Here is a 19691-nt window from a genome sequence, read left to right on the forward strand (position 1 = left end):
AAGGGTCCAGGCCTTCTACTGCTTCAAGATGATTCGATAGGTGGATGTTTACGTGCTTCTCCGTCATCTTTCCGATGTAGGGTAGGCGGTTACTTAAGGGTGACGGGCGGCCCCTCAACCACCTCCACTTCCGCTCTACTTATGGACGGAGGCACCGACGGACAGGTGAGCGTCCCATTGGGCTCTCCCTTTTTTTCAGCGATCTCCTGCAGATTAGAGTCTTCATTGATCTAACAAGATCAGTGGTTTGGTCCTTATTCTCTGTAAGAGTGGGATGCTGTAAGGGGATAATGCAGGAGCCTTGAATGGTGGGCAGCCCTATTGATCACTTTCGGGCCTTTTTTCAGTTACTCCTACTAATGTTATGTGACTGGTCTTTGGACTAATCTTCCAGCTTAAATAACCAAATGAGGAGTTAAGGTTTTGTCAACAGACAGCCTAGAGACACCCTCAAAGGTTTAGACTAAGTCTTGCGAAATGAGATATATCGCATTAATTGTGTCATAGGGTAGGTTGTGTGGGAACTCTGGTGTGTCAGTTGGGCACCTATCACACGTTCGTTGGGTTAGATGGGTAGAGCAATTGGCTGGGGCACTATAGAGCAGTGTGCTAACGGTGTCCCTTTTTCTACACCACAGAGCGGGGCCTCATACTCCCGAGCAGTTGCCGGGTGAGGTGAGGCCTTCACCCACACAAGGCTGGGTGAGTATCACTTGGAGGAAATGCCTCTAGGTGTTTAAGCTATTATGCTTCTCTTTATATGCAGAATGTAAATTTTTCATGCATGGGTGTTTTCTACACAGTCTCTCTGTATACAGATGGTTGTGGTTGTGTAATTTAGTGTTGTTGTACAATAATTTTTATTTGTTGATAGGAAGAAGATAAGCTTCTCCCACGCCAGTGGACGTCTAAAGCGTTGAAGTTCCTGGTAGATATATAATTGTCTATTAGTAAACTTATTATTATTTTTATAATATTTTTTTCACACATTACCTGTAGTTATGGTTGCAGTAGCTAGTTTATACTCAAGGTCCTGAAGAAAGCCGGGGCAAATCCCCGTTGGCTGAAACATGTCGACCGTTCTACATAGCGCCAGTGGGTAGTCCCTCTACCGGCGTGTTTTTACTCTTGACACACAGATTCCTCTATGTATGCTCTCATAGAATCAGTGTAGTCAATTTTAATTATCACCACCAATTGAGCACTGCACATTATCTAGTCCACTTCATGGTAAACATCATGGCTAGTTTTCTGACATCCATTCTCCACACCGGCACTACTTGGTCGGATGAGGTATGGATTGTACAGTAATTCCCACGTGACGTTAACTCCACCATGAGGGTGGTCTGATGGGAATCATTCTAGCTTTGGGTTACCTACAACTCTCAACAACTTTTGCTTACATACACATCCTACTGTTTCAGAGTCACATGTATGGTTATACACTATTTCCAGACCTGTTCTGCTCTTTTGTGTGCTTTACATTGACAATAGGGGAGCGAGCAGTCAGGTCGTAAAATATTCCCCTTGACCCCCCCACACATGTTTTGTATTTAGTAGTTAGAGCAACTTTTCAGTTGCGGGTCTATTTGAAACGGATGCGAACACCGCTTATTTGCATCCTTAAGCTCACCCAACCAAATTGTGTGTGTTACCCTTCTGTCCGCCTGGTCACTATCACGGCCCTTCCCATATGACGCAGTTTACTATAACAACAATTTCTTCCCTTATTCAACATGCGAAGACACTATTGGATACTTAACTGTGTATATATAACTATCCTTATGGGGTAGAGTTTTGCACTGCTATTAAGTGATTCCTGCTCGTTTAAACATGCTTTTCAAACCACCATTGTCCCCCCCCTTTTTGTAAATTGCCAATGGCGCTTTTTTGTGCTGTCCCTTCGGTGAACATCTTCATGCGGACACAATGCCCTTGACAGACTGTAAACCCAGAGTATAGTAAATATACACTTTCCATCATACACCATGCTATGTACTCACTGGGACCCTATATACGGTGATAGCATACATCACCTTTATCTTGGCGGTTGTTCCCAGTGAGTTCGAATGTTACATGGTGCACCGATGGTTTTCCAATCGAGAGATATATGCTAGCAGCATCTGTCTACATAATATTTCCATCCTTGTCTAGCGCTACACGCTAGGCGCATGCCTAAGGGAACAGTGTCTCCCGGCTTATTCTTGCGCGAGAATTCAGGGTCAGCCGTCAACCCAAAAACAAAATAAATACCCAGATAGGAGGCAGATAACGCTATAGATATATAAGAGACCGGCATGGTAATCTTGCTAACGAACGAACGAATGTGTGCTAAATAAAAACATTGCCTTTGCTTTTAAATCATTTGCGCATGCGCGAGGGATTAGTGTTTTCTCCTCACGCTTGCATTCACAGTTAGGGCGTAGGCTTCAAGCCTTGTTATCAACCATTCGGCGGTTACTTAAGGGTGACGGGCGGCCCCTCAACCACCTCCACTTCCGCTCTACTTATGGACGGAGGCACCGACGGACAGGTGAGCGTCCCATTGGGCTCTCCCTTTTTTTCAGCGATCTCCTGCAGATTAGAGTCTTCATTGATCTAACAAGATCAGTGGTTTGGTCCTTATTCTCTGTAAGAGTGGGATGCTGTAAGGGGATAATGCAGGAGCCTTGAATGGTGGGCAGCCCTATTGATCACTTTCGGGCCTTTTTTCAGTTACTCCTACTAATGTTATGTGACTGGTCTTTGGACTAATCTTCCAGCTTAAATAACCAAATGAGGAGATAAGGTTTTGTCAACAGACAGCCTAGAGACACCCTCAAAGGTTTAGACTAAGTCTTGCGAAATGAGATATATCGCATTAATTGTGTCATAGGGTAGGTTGTGTGGGAACTCTGGTGTGTCAGTTGGGCACCTATCACACGTTCGTTGGGTTAGATGGGTAGAGCAATTGGCTGGGGCACTATAGAGCAGTGTGCTAACGGTGTCCCTTTTTCTACACCACAGAGCGGGGCCTCATACTCCCGAGCGGTTGCCGGGTGAGGTGAGGCCTTCACCCACACAAGGCTGGGTGAGTATCACTTGGAGGAAATGCCTCTAGGTGTTTAAGCTATTATGCTTCTCTTTATATGCAGAATGTAAATTTTTCATGCATGGGTGTTTTCTACACAGTCTCTCTGTATACAGATGGTTGTGGTTGTGTAATTTAGTGTTGTTGTACAATAATTTTTATTTGTTGATAGGAAGAAGATAAGCTTCTCCCACGCCAGTGGACGTCTAAAGCGTTGAAGTTCCTGGTAGATATATAATTGTCTATTAGTAAACTTATTATTATTTTTATAATATTTTTTTCACACATTACCTGTAGTTATGGTTGCAGTAGCTAGTTTATACTCAAGGTCCTGAAGAAAGCCGGGGCAAATCCCCGTTGGCTGAAACATGTCGACCGTTCTACATAGCGCCAGTGGGTAGTCCCTCTACCGGCGTGTTTTTACTCTTGACACACAGATTCCTCTATGTATGCTCTCATAGAATCAGTGTAGTCAATTTTAATTATCACCACCACTTGAGCACTGCACATTATCTAGTCCACTTCATGGTAAACATCATGGCTAGATTTCTGACATCCATTCTCCACACCGGCACTACTTGGTCGGATGAGGTATGGATTGTACAGTAATTCCCACGTGACTTTAACTCCACCATGCTTTTGCTTACATACACATCCTACTGTTTCAGAGTCACACGTATGGTTATACACTATTTCCAGACCTGTTCTGCTCTTTTGTGTGCTTTACATAGGAGAAAGATGGGCCGAAGGTTGGACAGATCTGTCCAAGGGGAGGCCGCCTTCTTCCTGATAGGGTTTACCACCGCTATCTTCCATTCTCTCGGGACTTGTCCTTTCGTCAGCGAGGTGTTCATAACTGACTGAATGGAAGGCCCCAAGATGGAAATTAGAGGGGCCACCATTTTAGCAGGAAGGTGATCACTTGGGGAGCCAGTTTTCATATGGTTAATGAGAAGAGGAAGATCTGAGTCACTAACTGGTGGGATAGCAAGAAAGGTGTTTTTGGTCAGTGCAGGAGGTACACATGGGGGGGGGGGGTCCCCGTTACTGTGCCTTGTGAGGCCAAGATTTTATTATAAATCAGGTTTATTTTGTCCTCAAAGAACATGGAGATCTCCTCACACAATGTCTGTGAGGCATCATCAGGGCTCTCGCTAGCTGATGGTTTTACAAAACTTAGCAAGATTTTAAATAATTCCCTTGGGCAATTACCCGCCTCTTCCAGTTGTAGGGATAAATTATTTTTTCTTGCAAGCTTTATATTTTTATAATACTTTGCCTGGGTCTCTAAAAACATTTTCCTTTCTTGCTCATTTTTCGATTTCCTCCAAGTTTTTTCTAGCCTCCTACATTTCTGTTTTTCCTTCCTGAGGTCAAGAGTATACCACTTTTCTTGTTTGGTGGGAGGGAACTGTCTATGAAGTTTTAACGGGGCAAGAGAGTCAATAGCTGATTTAAGAGAATCGTTATACTTTTCTAGTGCTTCTTCAGCTGAATCACCTTCGGTAAATTGGGGTTGTTGCCAGTGTTCGCGCAGATTTTCAGCTGATATTTTATACCATTGGCGACGGAAAATAGGAGGAGGTGGTGTTCTAGATTGTTGTTTAATAGGTCTTGCCAGATAGAACTCAATCAAAAAGTGATCGGTCCAAAGGATTTCTGTAGCAGGGAGGCACCTTATTTTGGTGCAGTTGGAGAAAATACAGTCAAGGGTATGACCAGCTGTATGAGTTGCCCCCCTATTTTTTATCTCTAATCCGAGATTGGACAGGTCTGCTATTAACTGTATGGATTCGTGATCTTCAGGATTGTCCACGTGTATATTAAAATCTCCAAGGAGAAGAAAATCCTCCTTAGCTCTAACATGGGGGGCCAGTAATTCTAGAAGAGACAGAGCAAGGTCTGGATTCTGTCCCGGTGGGCGATATACTAGTGCGCCCTTCCATGAGACATTACTAGTCAGATTAATTTTAAATATCATGATTTCCAGAAGAGGGGTAAAGCTTTGTTCTATAATTGCTATCTTAACAGTGTCTTTAAAAATGATAGCTAATCCTCCGCCAGTTTTAATAGGCCTATCCACGTGTATGATTTTATAACCCACTGGAACCCCTAATGTTATAGCAGTGATATTATGGGGTTTCATCCATGTTTCCGTGAAGAAACATATATCAGGTTGCTTAGAATAAATCAGATCCCAAATCTGGAGTTGGTGTTTTGGAAGGGACCGAACATTAAGGAGAAAACACTTAAGTTCTGTGGGGGAAGTGGATGTGGGAGCATTGGCATGAGAGCTGCCAGTTAGCACCATTGATTGATAGCGACATTGTTGACAAGAAAAGCAGCCTTCAAGTTGCTCGCCAGATAGTCGTATAGCACAGGTGCGTGTAAGTTGACACTGGCGCAGAGACCTGGCAGAATACGAAATAAGGTGAGTACCAACAGTTGCGTGGGCCATGCCCCAGGGCCCTAGCCCCTACGCCCCGGCCTGTCGCGGACGGGCGCAGACGGACAGGTCTTTGGCTGGTCTTCGGCGTGTATGAGGCGCCCCCTGCGCGCAACCGCTGCGCGCTTGTCCCGACGAGTGGCTAAATAGCCCCTCTTGCAAAAATGCTAGAGCGCTAACCGCTCGACTGTAGAGCAGGAAGTGAGTCTCTCAGGCTCGTACCTGTCCCGCCCTCCGCTCAACGGTATTGGATACCGAGTCGGACCGGGGCGGGCAGGCTGTACCACAGAGCACTGAGTTCTTGAGGGTCCTGAAGCCCTTGGCAGCGCCGTAGGTGAGCGTGCAGCACAAAGGAAGGTGTATTACAATTAGCTATCAATTATAATACATTTAAAAATAATTACATTCGAATTTCAATTGATCTAAAATCCGTTTTAAAATCTCAGTTGCTGTTCACAATTCACACAACCAGCCGGGCATTAGGGTAAGCGAGTATGCAGTGTGTACCTGGCATCAAAGAGCAAGCGGGGTCGACCGACACTGCCACTGTCAGTCCTACCGCAAAATGCCTCGCCTCCTCGCCGCCTTAATAGCCCCTCTTGCAAAAATGCTAGAGCGCTAACCGCTCGACTGTAGAGCAGGAAGTGAGTCTCTCAGGCTCGTACCTGTCCCGCCCTCCGCTCAACGGTATTGGATACCGAGTCGGACCGGGGCGGGCAGGCTGTACCACAGAGCACTGAGTTCTTGAGGGTCCTGAAGCCCTTGGCAGCGCCGTAGGTGAGCGTGCAGCACAAAGGAAGGTGTATTACAATTAGCTATCAATTATAATACATTTAAAAATAATTACATTCGAATTTCAATTGATCTAAAATCCGTTTTAAAATCTCAGTTGCTGTTCACAATTCACACAACCAGCCGGGCATTAGGGTAAGCGAGTATGCAGTGTGTACCTGGCATCAAAGAGCAAGCGGGGTCGACCGACACTGCCACTGTCAGTCCTACCGCAAAATGCCTCGCCTCCTCGCCGCCTTAATAGCCCCTCTTGCAAAAATGCTAGAGCGCTAACCGCTCGACTGTAGAGCAGGAAGTGAGTCTCTCAGGCTCGTACCTGTCCCGCCCTCCGCTCAACGGTATTGGATACCGAGTCGGACCGGGGCGGGCAGGCTGTACCACAGAGCACTGAGTTCTTGAGGGTCCTGAAGCTCTTGGCAGCGCCGTAGGTGAGCGTGCAGCACGAAGGAAGGTGTATTACAATTAGCTATCAATTATAATACATTTAAAAATAATTACATTCGAATTTCAATTGATCTAAAATCCGTTTTAAAATCTCAGTTGCTGTTCACAATTCACACAACCAGCCGGGCATTAGGGTAAGCGAGTATGCAGTGTGTACCTGGCATCAAAGAGCAAGCGGGGTCGACCGACACTGCCACTGTCAGTCCTACCGCAAAATGCCTCGCCTCCTCGCCGCCTTAATAGCCCCTCTTGCAAAAATGCTAGAGCGCTAACCGCTCGACTGTAGAGCAGGAAGTGAGTCTCTCAGGCTCGTACCTGTCCCGCCCTCCGCTCAACGGTATTGGATACCGAGTCGGACCGGGGCGGGCAGGCTGTACCACAGAGCACTGAGTTCTTGAGGGTCCTGAAGCCTTTGGCAGCGCCGTAGGTGAGCGTGCAGCACAAAGGAAGGTGTATTACAATTAGCTATCAATTATAATACATTTAAAAATAATTACATTCGAATTTCAATTGATCTAAAATCCGTTTTAAAATCTCAGTTGCTGTTCACAATTCACACAACCAGCCGGGCATTAGGGTAAGCGAGTATGCAGTATGTACCTGGCATCAAAGAGCAAGCGGGGTCGACCGACACTGCCACTGTCAGTCCTACCTAATGAAGTGGGGTTAAGGGTAGGGATATTATGTCTGCATCACTTTGGGCATACACACATTACACTATCTACTTAGGCATAAACACATTAGGATAGACCGCATACTCATAAATCACCTTAGGGCCTGGCGCCCTTCAAACCTATTAGTCCCCCTGGCCAACTGGCCTTCTCAGGGGCTCTAATGCCCTATGTTCCAAATATCAGGGCTGCTGCCAATGCAGCAGAATACGCAGTGTGCAATTGCGCTGGGCAGAGGAGTGCATCTCACTGCTACCTCAATCAGAGATACCCCCAAAGGAATGCTGGCCTAAACGTGGCAGCTGCCCTCTACTTGCTGGACAGTTGTGAAATCCCAAAAGATGGGCACTGGCACGGCCACTCTTGTAGATCCTCTGTGTTCTTGGCGGCAGCCTCATGTGGGGGGCCAGACCCGGCGGCGTGGGCTCCTGCGTAGTTTTTTTAAATAGTACTAATCCGTGGAAACAGCGGAAGTGCGAGGTTGGCACCCACTCTTTCAATAAAGATGATTGCGGGGTGGGCACCTGCCGGCAGCACACACAAATGCAAGGTGGGCTCCTGCTTCAATAAGGGGCTCAGGGGGGAATCCCACACGCCGGGATTCCCTCATAGCCTCGTACTGCAGCAGGGCCTGCTCCTCTTCCCTGAGGCAACACAAATACAGCGCTCACGAGGCGCTAGGCCACAAAAGTCCTCAAAAAGGCAGAAATAAGAGAGTCCTTGGTGTTGAGGAGACCCCAGCAAAGTGCAGCGAGGCAGGCCAGCACGCAGCGGCGGTTCCTCCTGGCAGAGATTCCTCCCAGAACAAGCGTAACACTTCATGGGGTCACAGCCCCTACATTTATAGGACAATTTCCTTTGTGTTACAGGATTGGGCTTGGGAAACCAGATGCAATTGGTTTTGGAGCACTCGGTTTACCAGGCTCCTCTTCCCTATTGTTAGGTGGGGGTTCAGTGATCAGACACACCACACGGGGCGGAGCCAGCATTGTGGAGGGAAGGCACAGCCCTATTCAGGTCCCAGGTGCAACTCCTCCCTCCCATCTGCATGCAGATCTCTCTATTCATTACTGGGCTGAATCACCCTGTCTCCTGGAGCCACTCACACCATCCAGCCCCTGTCACTCACAAGCCAGAAATGCAATTCACATCAGGCAGGCAGACACACAGCAATGCCAACTTCTAAAAGAGCCATTTCTCCACCACTCACCATAAATCTGTGCACACCATCGCGCAGCATTTATTCTTACGAGTTCATTCATGTGGAGAAGTGTGGCTCAATGGTTAGAGCGGCAGACCCTGATGCAGAGGTCTAGCCCGGGACCAGGGTTCAATTCTCGCCTCGGCGGGTCTTGAGCTCAATTTCCGCGGACCTGATAATTCTTGCCTCGGTGCCGATTCTAATCATGGGTCCCACTCTGCAACTCTGGGCAATAGCTTGCTTTAACTCCACAACGGCCCCAACAACGCTAGGATGCCTGGCTTCACCTTGGGGGTGCCCAGGAGTGGGCACCTCACAGAGAAAAGCCAGGAAGGATTCCACAGCGGTATGCGTACAAGCGCCTGAGATACCCCTTCGGGGGTCGATTCGGTGCGCTATACAAATACTACTACATTTACATTTACATTTACATACATACTAAACTCGACCCTGCACTCCTTTCATACCAGGAATTACCATGGACACACATATCCCCCATGCATTCCTGTGGGAGGGCAGGCCAATCTCACCACAGCACTCTACACTGGGCCACAGTGCTAAAGTGCACATAGGTCTAAGATCAATACCACCATGTCAGAGCTTAAGGCAAAAAGTTCAGGGGTGAACCTGCCAAAAGGGCCAAGTCCAACACAGATGAAAAGTGGGTGGAGTCTAGGGAAGAGCGAGTGATGCACTAAAGTTACGAAATAAACCTTAAACGGCACGGCTGAAGCGGCGAAAGGAGAGGGGGTTGTTTGTAGTGTTGCTTCTGGTGTATGCAGCAGAAGGGGGGTAGGGTTGATGATGCAATAAGAAAAAAATGTGAGTAGACTGACAGCAACATACTGGTTACCTTGGACTTCTGTGCATTATATACTAGTATCCCCAAATCTGGGGGGATTGCTGCCATACAGCATTTTTTTTAAATCGGAGACGCCATTCTACTTGAGCATTCGGGAATGCTAATAGATTTGATTACTGTTGTTTTGGCTAACAATGACTTTATCGGGATGTCGGAGGGATGGGCGGAAATGGAAACTAGGAGGCCGGATTGGGGTTTGAATTGTGAGATTTATTGGGTATACAGTACAAAGAATAAGATGGGTGATGAGTATAGCGGTTGGTCAGATGGATGTATGGATGTTCCGGTAGATGTCTGGTCCTGTTGTTGCTTCCTTCTTCTGGGGTCTGGGTTCTGGTATAGAGTCCGCCGTCCCGGAAGGCTCAGGGTCAAAGGAAAAAGAAAGAGCGGTCAGTGGACAGTTTTAGGGTTTGAAAAGTGTATCACCTTCACCACACCCGGAGTGTCAAAACATCAAGGGTTTGCGGTCTCAAATGCTTTTAACAAAATCCAGTTTAGAGGGTAGGAGTGTGCTGTGGGCAAGGGCTTTGGGCGGGGTTGCTCAGGAGTACGGATGTGCAAGGAAAGGGATTCGCTAAGTACCACACGATACGGTGCCCCAGGCTAAGGCTACCCGTGCCTCTCCCCCTCCCATCCCTTTCTCCCACAGACACTCACCGCGTCTGCCGTAACTCTCCGGAGTTACGGCGGCCTTCCAGCAACCTCCGGTGGCGTCCACCAGTCCTCCGACCAACACTCCACGTCCTCCCCGTCAACGTCTTCCTCCGTCGTCGTCCTTTGGAGCTTCTTCTCGGCCCGTAGATCCTTTTCATCCAACTCAGCGGCGTCTTCCGGGTTCGTGCTCCCCGTCTACCTTGGTGTCCACTTCCTCTTCACACGGGAGTAGTATGATTTTACAGCAAGTTGCAATAATTTAGCATGGTCAGATTATCAGGCACAATCTGTTTTAGGATTTCACCCGATGCACTTGGCTCTTCACAGGGTATCCTTCAGGATCACAACGGTGTTCTTCTTGTTCTATTTGGTGGTGGTGACTGAACAGCTGCATTTCTTATCCCTATGTCATTGTTAAAATTGTGTAAGATACTTTCTATATCCTCTTGCAGCCTTGAAAAAGTCTCTATGGCGAAACACGTGACGGCTGCCTGTCTGTAATGGATTTTACGTCTCCAACGCAAGAAAGGTGAATAATTGTGGAAACAATAAATCACAACAAACATCTCTGATCTTGCAGTACTTCTTTACGGGCCACAAGGCATGGCCATTGGACTACGCTGAGTGCTTCAATATTCCTCTGCTCATTTGGAAGCGAGGTGTTGGCAGGATAGGCCTCTTTGACTTAACAAGGGGGAGCAGCTGTCACTTATCACAGTTGCACATCACAAAGGCTCTGCATGAGCACTCTCACAAAGGAGTCATCACTGGTCTTTTGTGACTCCAGACAAACTGGACCCAGGGCAAGGAGGAAGGGGATGCCTGACATGTCATGGCGGTGGAAGCCTCTAGAAACTCCTACTAGTGGGCACCAGGTATAAATATTGGACTCCAGACCGCAAAAGAATAAATGAAGTCCCAGTGCCACCCACTGTCCCTTCTAATACTTCATGCCAGTAAAAACAACTCTCAACAAAGTCCCACAAAATTATAGTGTCAGACAATTTACATCAATGACACCTAGTGACCCCTCCGAACATATCTCACCATTAAAATGAGCTCTCAACGAAGTTCCACAATGCTAAAGTGCAAGATGTTCTCTTGCGAGTATACTGTGTCTTTATATTGACACTGTTATTCTAAGCCTACATGGGGATTGTTTTGCCCATCTTATTCAAATATTATCTCGTGCATATACTGTCATCTCAAGTTGATGCTGCGTCCTATCCTACCATGTGCCTATAGCAGTGACCCATCCTTTGTGATGTCTACTAGTCTATGCTGATATTGATATACTACCTATGATGTGGGTGTATAACTTGTATATATGCCGTCGAATATAAAGGACGTTTCTGCAGACTGACCAATAAACTCCATCACAACCACTAGCACCTAGATACTGTGGCCACTAAGAACCCAGTGACATCAACAAGCCCTAGGCGCTTTTCGGCATTCAATGCCCCCTTTTCTTCAAAGGGATCCTACCAGATCGCCTTGGTGACCTTTTTCACACGCCTCTGACACTTGCATTCCACTCTTCCAAAGAAGTGCCCACCAACCGTCCATTGAAAGGGCCCAATGTTACAATCAGGCAGCCATCTTAGCTGTTGGAGGCTGCCTCTTGACCACTATGCACACCTCTGAATGCTTCTCCTGAAGTCTAACTTTGGTTATCCCCAGAAACAACTTCTGAGTATAACTTCAACTGGAAAGATACACTCCCCAACTCATTTCTGCAAAACCTCTCCAAACACGCTGCTAAAAAGTACAAACACAAAATCCTTAAAGAACACCCAGAGACACTAATACCAGACATTTCTACAATCCAACACACGGAAGTCTTAAAATGGACTTCATCTTCTACACTACGAAACCCACCAAAAGGAGAGAAAAAGTCATTCAACACCTTCATGTAACTAATGCTACCAATGTCCCTTATGAATCTAAACAAACTATATCCCTATCCCAGAACTTTAGCGGAGATCTGTCCATCGCTATATACAGAAATGGGAACATCCTAATCCAAGCCACTGAACAAAATGATCTATTTTCCACTCTCCGGCTCTCTGCGCCGCCATGCCATTCTCTCCCACCACCACCCCTCCACCCTCTCCCATGCATGCCCTCATCTACTAGCTGAACCTTCTACTCCCAAACCCCCTTGCACTGCCCCCCCCCTCTACCTCCCCTACAGCCTCTCTGATCCCCAGACGCACTGAAGCTTCTGTTTCGATATCAAAACGACTTGCCCCCTCTGCATGGCACACTTCCACTGCCCAGCTTGACTTATCTATCCCACCGGAATCCTCTCAGTCCTCCAACCACAGCAGGCTGGATACTACATTAGCCCAGGAGCGGCCTTTGCAGGTAAGAGCGGAGGGGGGCCGGGGAAAGCGACAGACGACGACAAGTGAAAATTAAATAAATAATTTCCCCCTTGTTGTTGTCTATTGAATCCCCCCCCCCACCCGGCCCCTTCGCTTTTACCTGCACCGGCCGCTCCTGCATTAGCCTTCGCCCCAAACTCTGCCGAGCTCCATGACACTCCACTTCCTACCACTGACCCAACCGCCACTCAACTGATCCCTACAACAGCCCAGCTTGAACTCACAATCAGCACTATTCTGGATTAAATCTCGTCACTACGTAAGAACGGAAAGATTACCTACTTCCTGCCCCAGCTTCACGCATCTATAGCGAACACTGATCCTGCCACAAACATACACTCTGATCCCCTATCCTTTACACCTAGACAAACTATCCCCTATATCCATCACCAACTCAATCATAGATGCACCACGACTGAAATCACTCAACGGGAAGCTGAAAGCTGAGCAACACGTATGACAATGCCCCGAGCAAGCCTTGCCGCCGCAAGATCCCGGTCATCCTTGGCACGAGTAGAACCCTGAACACCACTCGCCCTCCCAGGCGGCCTACCCAAATAACAACCATCCAACCCTGTCAGCCTGGTCCAAGATCACTACCTGCATGCTACTAAACTGTCAGTCAGCAGTCAAGCATGCCATTCAAATAGCTAAAACCATCCTAGGACACAAAATTGACTTCAGCTTTCCAACTGAAACCTGGCTGAATGACCACTCATCCTCTTTTATCAATTTCCTCCCACAGGGCTTCTCAATCATCCGTACGACCGCTAGGATCGTATTGGCGGAGGATTAACCATTTTACACAAAAACTATATGTGCTCTACTCCATTCCTCAACACAAAACACCTTACCTTTGAATATGTAGGAGTTCAACTCTTGTCATAAGGCCACAACTCTATCAAAATTCATGTCACCTATCACCCTCCTGGTGAAAAATGACAAATCTTTGAGGACTAAACAAACCTATTAACGCAAAACTCCCTTAAAGGCAGCGCAGATGTTCTACTAGGAGACCTGAACCTGCACTTGAACAATGCCGATGATCCAACAGTACAAGCCCTATCCACCCTCCTGGAAGCGAACGATCTCACCCAACACTGCAATAAACAAACTCATACCAAGGGCTCTACCCTTGATGCAATCATCTCTAAGCAGAACACCTTATCCCTCCATTCTATCCTACCCACCGACTGGACTCACCACCACCTAATTCTTTTCAATCTCAATGCCATCCAACCAAAGGCCCACCCCCAAAGTACCCGGCACAAGCACTGGCCGAGGAACATACATTGAATCTCCCAGGCAGAGTTAGAAGCAGTCAGTTCCCAAATTCCAAGGTGAGGATCTCACCGCCCACTACAACAGAACAAGCATTTGCAATGCAATAGGTCTCGCATTAGGAAAGTTTGAGCTATTGGTATTGTAAATGACAAATATTTTATTTATGTGTTGGTTTTGAAAATAGCGAAATTAATAGCTTTGTCATTTACAATGCCAATAGTTTTAACTTTCGCAAATGTGACACCTTTAGGATTTTTTCATGCAATATGTGTTGTATTTACGTGACTTAGATGTATTGATATTACAAATAACAAAGTTACCTTCTTCCACAAAGTCCAGTTGTTCAGGGGTATCGCCGTGCACTGCCCTGCCTTCATGTTCAGAGTCATATTCAAAGCTTTCTTCTTCATGCACGGGTTCCACAGAGGACATTGTAAAATGCAAGAACTGCTAGTGAAATGGAGGAGAGGCCAGGGGCACTACATCGTGGTGCCTAATCGGAAGCCGCCTCCCTCGGGGAGAGCACCGGCACCCCGGGACCTCGCGTACCCCACAGAGCGGACGCTGCTGTGCCTGGAAGCAGTTATACCATACCAAGATTCAACCAGGATTAAAAGCACTTTTCTCCTCTCGAGATAAGTGACAGATGACAGCTAAGCATGATTCCATTCAAGCGATCCCATCTCTCTAATTTTTAAAGAGTTCACAGCATATTTCGAAAAGCATATCTGCACAACTACAACTGCATGCGCAGAGTACACATACAAAAATCACAAAAGGTGAAAAATGCGTAAAAGCTGGGGCAGGAGGTTTGCCGTGCTATGCATTTAAAAACGGAAGTAGTTACTAATTCTGAATTGGTTTTTTTTTTAAATAGACACCACACAGTGGGTACTGTTCAACCCGAGTGTTGATAAAATGCTGGTCTTGTTTTGAGCAGACATGACCCGCGTTTTTCCCGGGGCAGGTTTGTATCGCTGCTGCTGCCCACGTGTGCCTGCTTCCGCCTGTCTGTTCCCATCACTTGTTCTTTACAAAGACTGCTGAGATATGCCTGTTGGCCATGTTTGTCACGAGCTCATCTGAAACAGGAACTATACGTACGTTATCGGTGTTCTCTTTCTGGTATAAGAAAGAAAATAAGCTGCGCTTTCACGTGGCCATATCGGCGCTACATGCGCCCTGTTCGCCGTTTGAATTCCTAAGGCACGCACCCGTGCCAAACAATTTCCTATGGAATGTGCCAAACTCACAAACAGCCGCTTTACACATCAGCCCCGGAGCCCTTTAAGCATGCCGAAGCCACAGAAAGGTGAAACCCCACAAAATTCACACGTCTACAAGTTACAGGGGGGAGGAGCCGTCAAGGCGTGCATGGCAGCGTGGATGTGCCAGGCACTGCACAGATGTAGGCTAACCCCAAGGGTAGCGCCTGAAATACCCTCATACAGCAGAGCACGCCCAGGAAGGCCGACGGAAGTAGGAAAGCAAGCACGAGTTAAATGTCAGGCACCCGTGGCCCAGACAGGGCAACCAAAAACACTGCAGCACTGCACGCAAATCCCACCAACAAATGGGGCTTTGGAGCCAGAATTAAAACCAACAATCTGTGTCTTGCAAAATTAATGTATAATTGTTGCATTCGCCGTTTGCAGAGGCTTTGAGCAACTAGGGTTTCAAATAACGGAGCAAAGCAGAGCAAATGTGTAACAAATCACCAATTTTGCACATTAAATACAAGTTGTGCTATCCAAAGAGCACGTTTTTTTAAAGTTTTCGTCACAAACCTTCCACAATTCTTTTCCATCTATCACCCCTCCTCCTCTACACACTCTCTCTTCACATTTCTGCTTAAAGGTACAAGACAGGAGCTTAGCGCCTCCTTACCCAGATAGCGTCGCATGTCTAGGAGGAGCTGCGGCGGTCCACCGTTGAGCTGGAAGAAAAGCGAGCCCAGGCAGAAGAGCAGTAGGGTTCCCATGCAGAAGCCATAATCCCGGAGCGAGAACTGCAGGCACGCCGCGGAGAGCCAGCCCTTCCTGGCTGCCCCGTGCTGCTGGTGCCGCTGCTGGTGGTGGTGGTGCGGGGCATGTTCCTTGTGGTTGCTGCTGCTGCCTCCGCCGCTTTTACTGCTCGAGTTGCTGCTCTTCATTATATCTCGTCCTGGCACAGACCGGCAGGAAGAGGGCATCGATCCGCCTGCGAAAGCACAGAGCCCCCGTCCTGCTCATTGGAAAAGTTGGGCAGGCTGGTTCTTAGGAGACTTTCGTGCCCATGGTCCGCTCGCCAGGGCTCTCGGCTCGCCCCTGCAGCCTCTCACCCACAGGCTGGGCGGAAGTCAGGCAGCCCTCCTCGAGACAGAGGCGGGGCCTGACCAGAAGCAGGAAGTCGAGCGCGACCGGAGCTTCCCAGGAGGCAGGCTGCAATGGCTGGCGCAAGGCTCCGGGGCAGAGAGAGGAGAGCCCTGCGTGCAGCCGGCGTCTGCCCGGGAAGCCAAGGAGCGGAGTGCCAGTGTCCCTGTGCTCATTGACGCCGTAGGGAGCAGCCCCGGAGCGGGACCTGGCTGGGCACATTGTCTCCCGGGAAGAGTCCTGCGGAGGAGAAGTCCCGGTGAGTGGGGCTCCGTGCTTGCGTTTCTGGGGACAGGAGGTACTCGGGGCATGTTGAGGGCTGCGGGGGCCATGGTATTTGGAGTCCCCAGTGTGGGACTCCCAACGATAGTGCCGGCATCGCTCCAGAGCCCACGAGGCTCCCCAGGGGCACTGGCTCGAAAGCGAAACTGACGACGCACACACAGCAAGTAGCTAGGAGCGCGCTCCCGCGGTGAAAACTGGAAACGAAAAGCGCGTGGCACATTGCTGTCCACATTCCTAAATATGGGTAACATTAGGTCTGAAGCAGACACCATCAATGCTCACGCATTGAGGGTAGGTCTGCTCGACCTAAAAATGGGAGAACTTCTTGACATAGTCGCCACTTTGAAACTCAAGAAATCAAGAAGTATCCCTTCCAGATCATGGTTTAACAACGACCTTAACAAAGAGGCAACAACGCCGATTAGCTGAAAGAAACTGGAGACAACAACCCTTGTTAACACATCTTGCGCTACCGGGAGCTAAACGCATAAAATACAAAACACACATTTTCAGAGAAGAATCCCCCTTCTTTTGAGCCCAACTTGACCGTTCTAGGAACAGACCTAAAGACCTTCTCAACGTCATCAAACAGCAAACCTCCTCTTTCCCTCAACACTCAATAAAAGAGTTTGCAACATTCTTCTCTGAAAAAATATCTAACATTGAAATCTCTCTGGACTCACCCATCTCTCCGTCCTCCACCAAAGATGTCCCCCTTAGCAAAGAGTGTCTACCCATGGCCCTACCTCCAACTAATAGTCATCTCACCAAACTCACCCTATGCCAGTTGGACTGAATTTGACAATGTCCTTTAAGAAGAAGTGCTCAAATTACTCGCTTGCATGAAACCAACTTCGCACATTTCCGATCCACTCCCTCCTGAGCGTGTCAAGAATCTCAGTCACATCATATCTCGCCTGTATGAACCAAAATCATCAACTCCTCCTTTTCGAGCAGCTCCATGCCAACCTCCCTCAAACTCGGCCAAGTCGCCCCCTCATCAAACAACACAGACGCCGACTAGAACAACCGTAAAACAATTACAGACCTATATTTATAAACATTTACCTTCGGAAGCAAGTCTCATCAAAGCATAAGAGTGCCTGACGAACTTAGTAGTCCATACGCTGGTTCTTTTCAGACTTGATTATTGGAACTCTTTCCTGTCTGGCCTTCCCCGAGAAAATTAGCATCACCGGGAGAAATGCTTCATACAGTTATCCACTTTGTGACAGGTCACAAAGTTTTTAAATCACATTTCTTCTATACTTCGCATCCTACAATGGCTTCCAATTGAAGCAACAGACCAATGTAACACTGAATGCATCACCCACAAAGCCCTCCACAACTCCACACCCTCCTACTTGGTAGAAAAACTCAAAATCCCTGGATTTGAACAAGGATCGAGAATTCGTAAAGTCCTCCTGCTGGAACAAGCGACATTCAAGCAAGAACGCCTTATAAAGCTCGACTTCTCTGCCAGCGCTACAAGGATCTGGAACTCCCTCCCACAACCACCTTGAACAACCACAAGTCTTGCCACAATTAAAAATTAACTCAAAATCCTCCTATTTGAGAGACGCTCTGAATAATAAATGTGTGGTCACTTTTCTGCATCTACTTTTCCAATGTATTCAGATATTAACTGTTTGAACTTTCTCCCCTGACGTGATCTGTGGGATTAGTCTATTGCTTATCTGTTATTTTATGGCACATCTAATCTGCATTTTGGTCTTTCTTCTTTAGAAAAGTGCTTCAATGCCCTTCAGTCAAGATTGTACTATATAAAACCACAAAAATAAACGCATTTGGTATAATAAAGAGAAACCAGAAAAAAAATCTTTTTGAAAAGTTTGTGCAGATTTGTCAAAAGATTTAAAAGTTATCAGCAAAGAAATAATTGCTTTTCAATAGAAACTCTTATAACCACAAACTACGTGGGAGGGAAGGAAGGAAGAGCAGAAGAGAGAGAGAGAGAGAGTGAAAGAGTAAGAAATAGAAAGAGTAAGAGAAGGAGAGAGAAAGAGAGACATAGAAAGAAAGAGAGAAAGGAAAAGATAGAGAAAAAGAGAGAGAGAGAGAGAGAGAGAGAGACAGAGACAGAGAGACAGAGAGACAGAGACAGAGACAGAGAGAGAGAGAGAGAGAGAGAGAGAGAGAGAGAGAGAGAGGCTATGGTTTAAGTGAGTTTCAAATACTTTTTAAACATAAATTAAGATGTTAAAAACAATCCCAATAATAACTTCATTGTAACCATTGTACTTTAGATCCAAGACTGCCAGACAGCGCTAAAGACATCGTGGGGATATTCAGGAAGCATCAGTAGGAATACATTCCACCCATTCCTTACCATTGGATTTGTGGTTTGTAACTCACATCTGTCCCTCCAGCTGCCCAAACCTTGTTTACTGTATTCTTCCACAAACACGCTTTCTGTAAAAAGGCCTTTAAATCTTTTTTTACATTTGCTGTGCATTCAAAGACAGAGGTCAAATGTCAAGCTCTGTCTTTGAGGGAGCTTGGTGTTTACTTTTCTTCCTATGACTTTCAAAATGAGAGAATTTATGTGACAATTCTGCGGAGTATCCATACAAGAGGAGAAGGTGTAAGATTGTTTTCCTAGCACACAACAAAAAAATAAGCACAGGCAAAGCCAATTGGTCTTGCCTTGCAAACCTACCGACTTTGCAAATGACTTTTAGCAGTGTCCCACACCATCATTCAAAGAAGAAATATCCTACTGCATTTTGCGGGGTTACAAAGATTGACACGTAGTTACTGAGGCCTACCCTTTGAATTTCAATCAAATGTGGTGGATATGATTAATGAAAATAGAATGCCGGGAACAGAGAGTTATTACTGTGCCATCAATAAGCTCCTTAGGTGCTGCACCTAAAAATGCTGATATTAAATTTTTTTCTGAATGCAGGGAAAGGGGACTATTAGTCTGATAAGAAACTAGATATGGTTGCTCTCTGTTGCAGGGAATCCCAGCCCACAATCAGAGCCTGAGACGTCTCTCCCCAGTGTGAGGATGTTATTTTTGAAAAGTAGCTTGGCCACTTTGTCATACTTTATTTGCCTATTTTCCTCAAGATACCACTAGCAAAGCGCCCAATAATTTCCAAATCCGCCCACGGGCTTGCCGTCTTTTATGGTATTGGGTGTAAATGCCTGAGATGTCCTGATGATTTTCTGCTTCAATATGGCCACCACGCAGGCAGCATCGAGGGCGCTGGCCTTG

General features: G+C 47.0%; 1 protein-coding gene across 1 annotated transcript in view; it reads right to left on the minus strand.

Annotated features, from left to right (window-relative positions):
* Nucleotides 1-16121, minus strand: part of LOC144807954 (uncharacterized) — a 65723-nt gene extending 49602 nt beyond the window's left edge. The window contains exon 1 of the mRNA XM_078673546.1: nucleotides 15699-16121. Coding sequence (XP_078529672.1) covers nucleotides 15699-16002 — 304 coding nt within the window. The 5' untranslated portion in view covers nucleotides 16003-16121. The remainder of the gene's footprint in view (nucleotides 1-15698) is intronic.
* Between the last annotated feature and the right edge of the window lie 3570 nt (nucleotides 16122-19691).

The sequence above is a fragment of the Lissotriton helveticus genome, chromosome 1_2, assembly GCF_964261635.1.
Source record: "Lissotriton helveticus chromosome 1_2, aLisHel1.1, whole genome shotgun sequence".
NCBI classification, from domain to species: domain Eukaryota; kingdom Metazoa; phylum Chordata; class Amphibia; order Caudata; family Salamandridae; genus Lissotriton; species Lissotriton helveticus.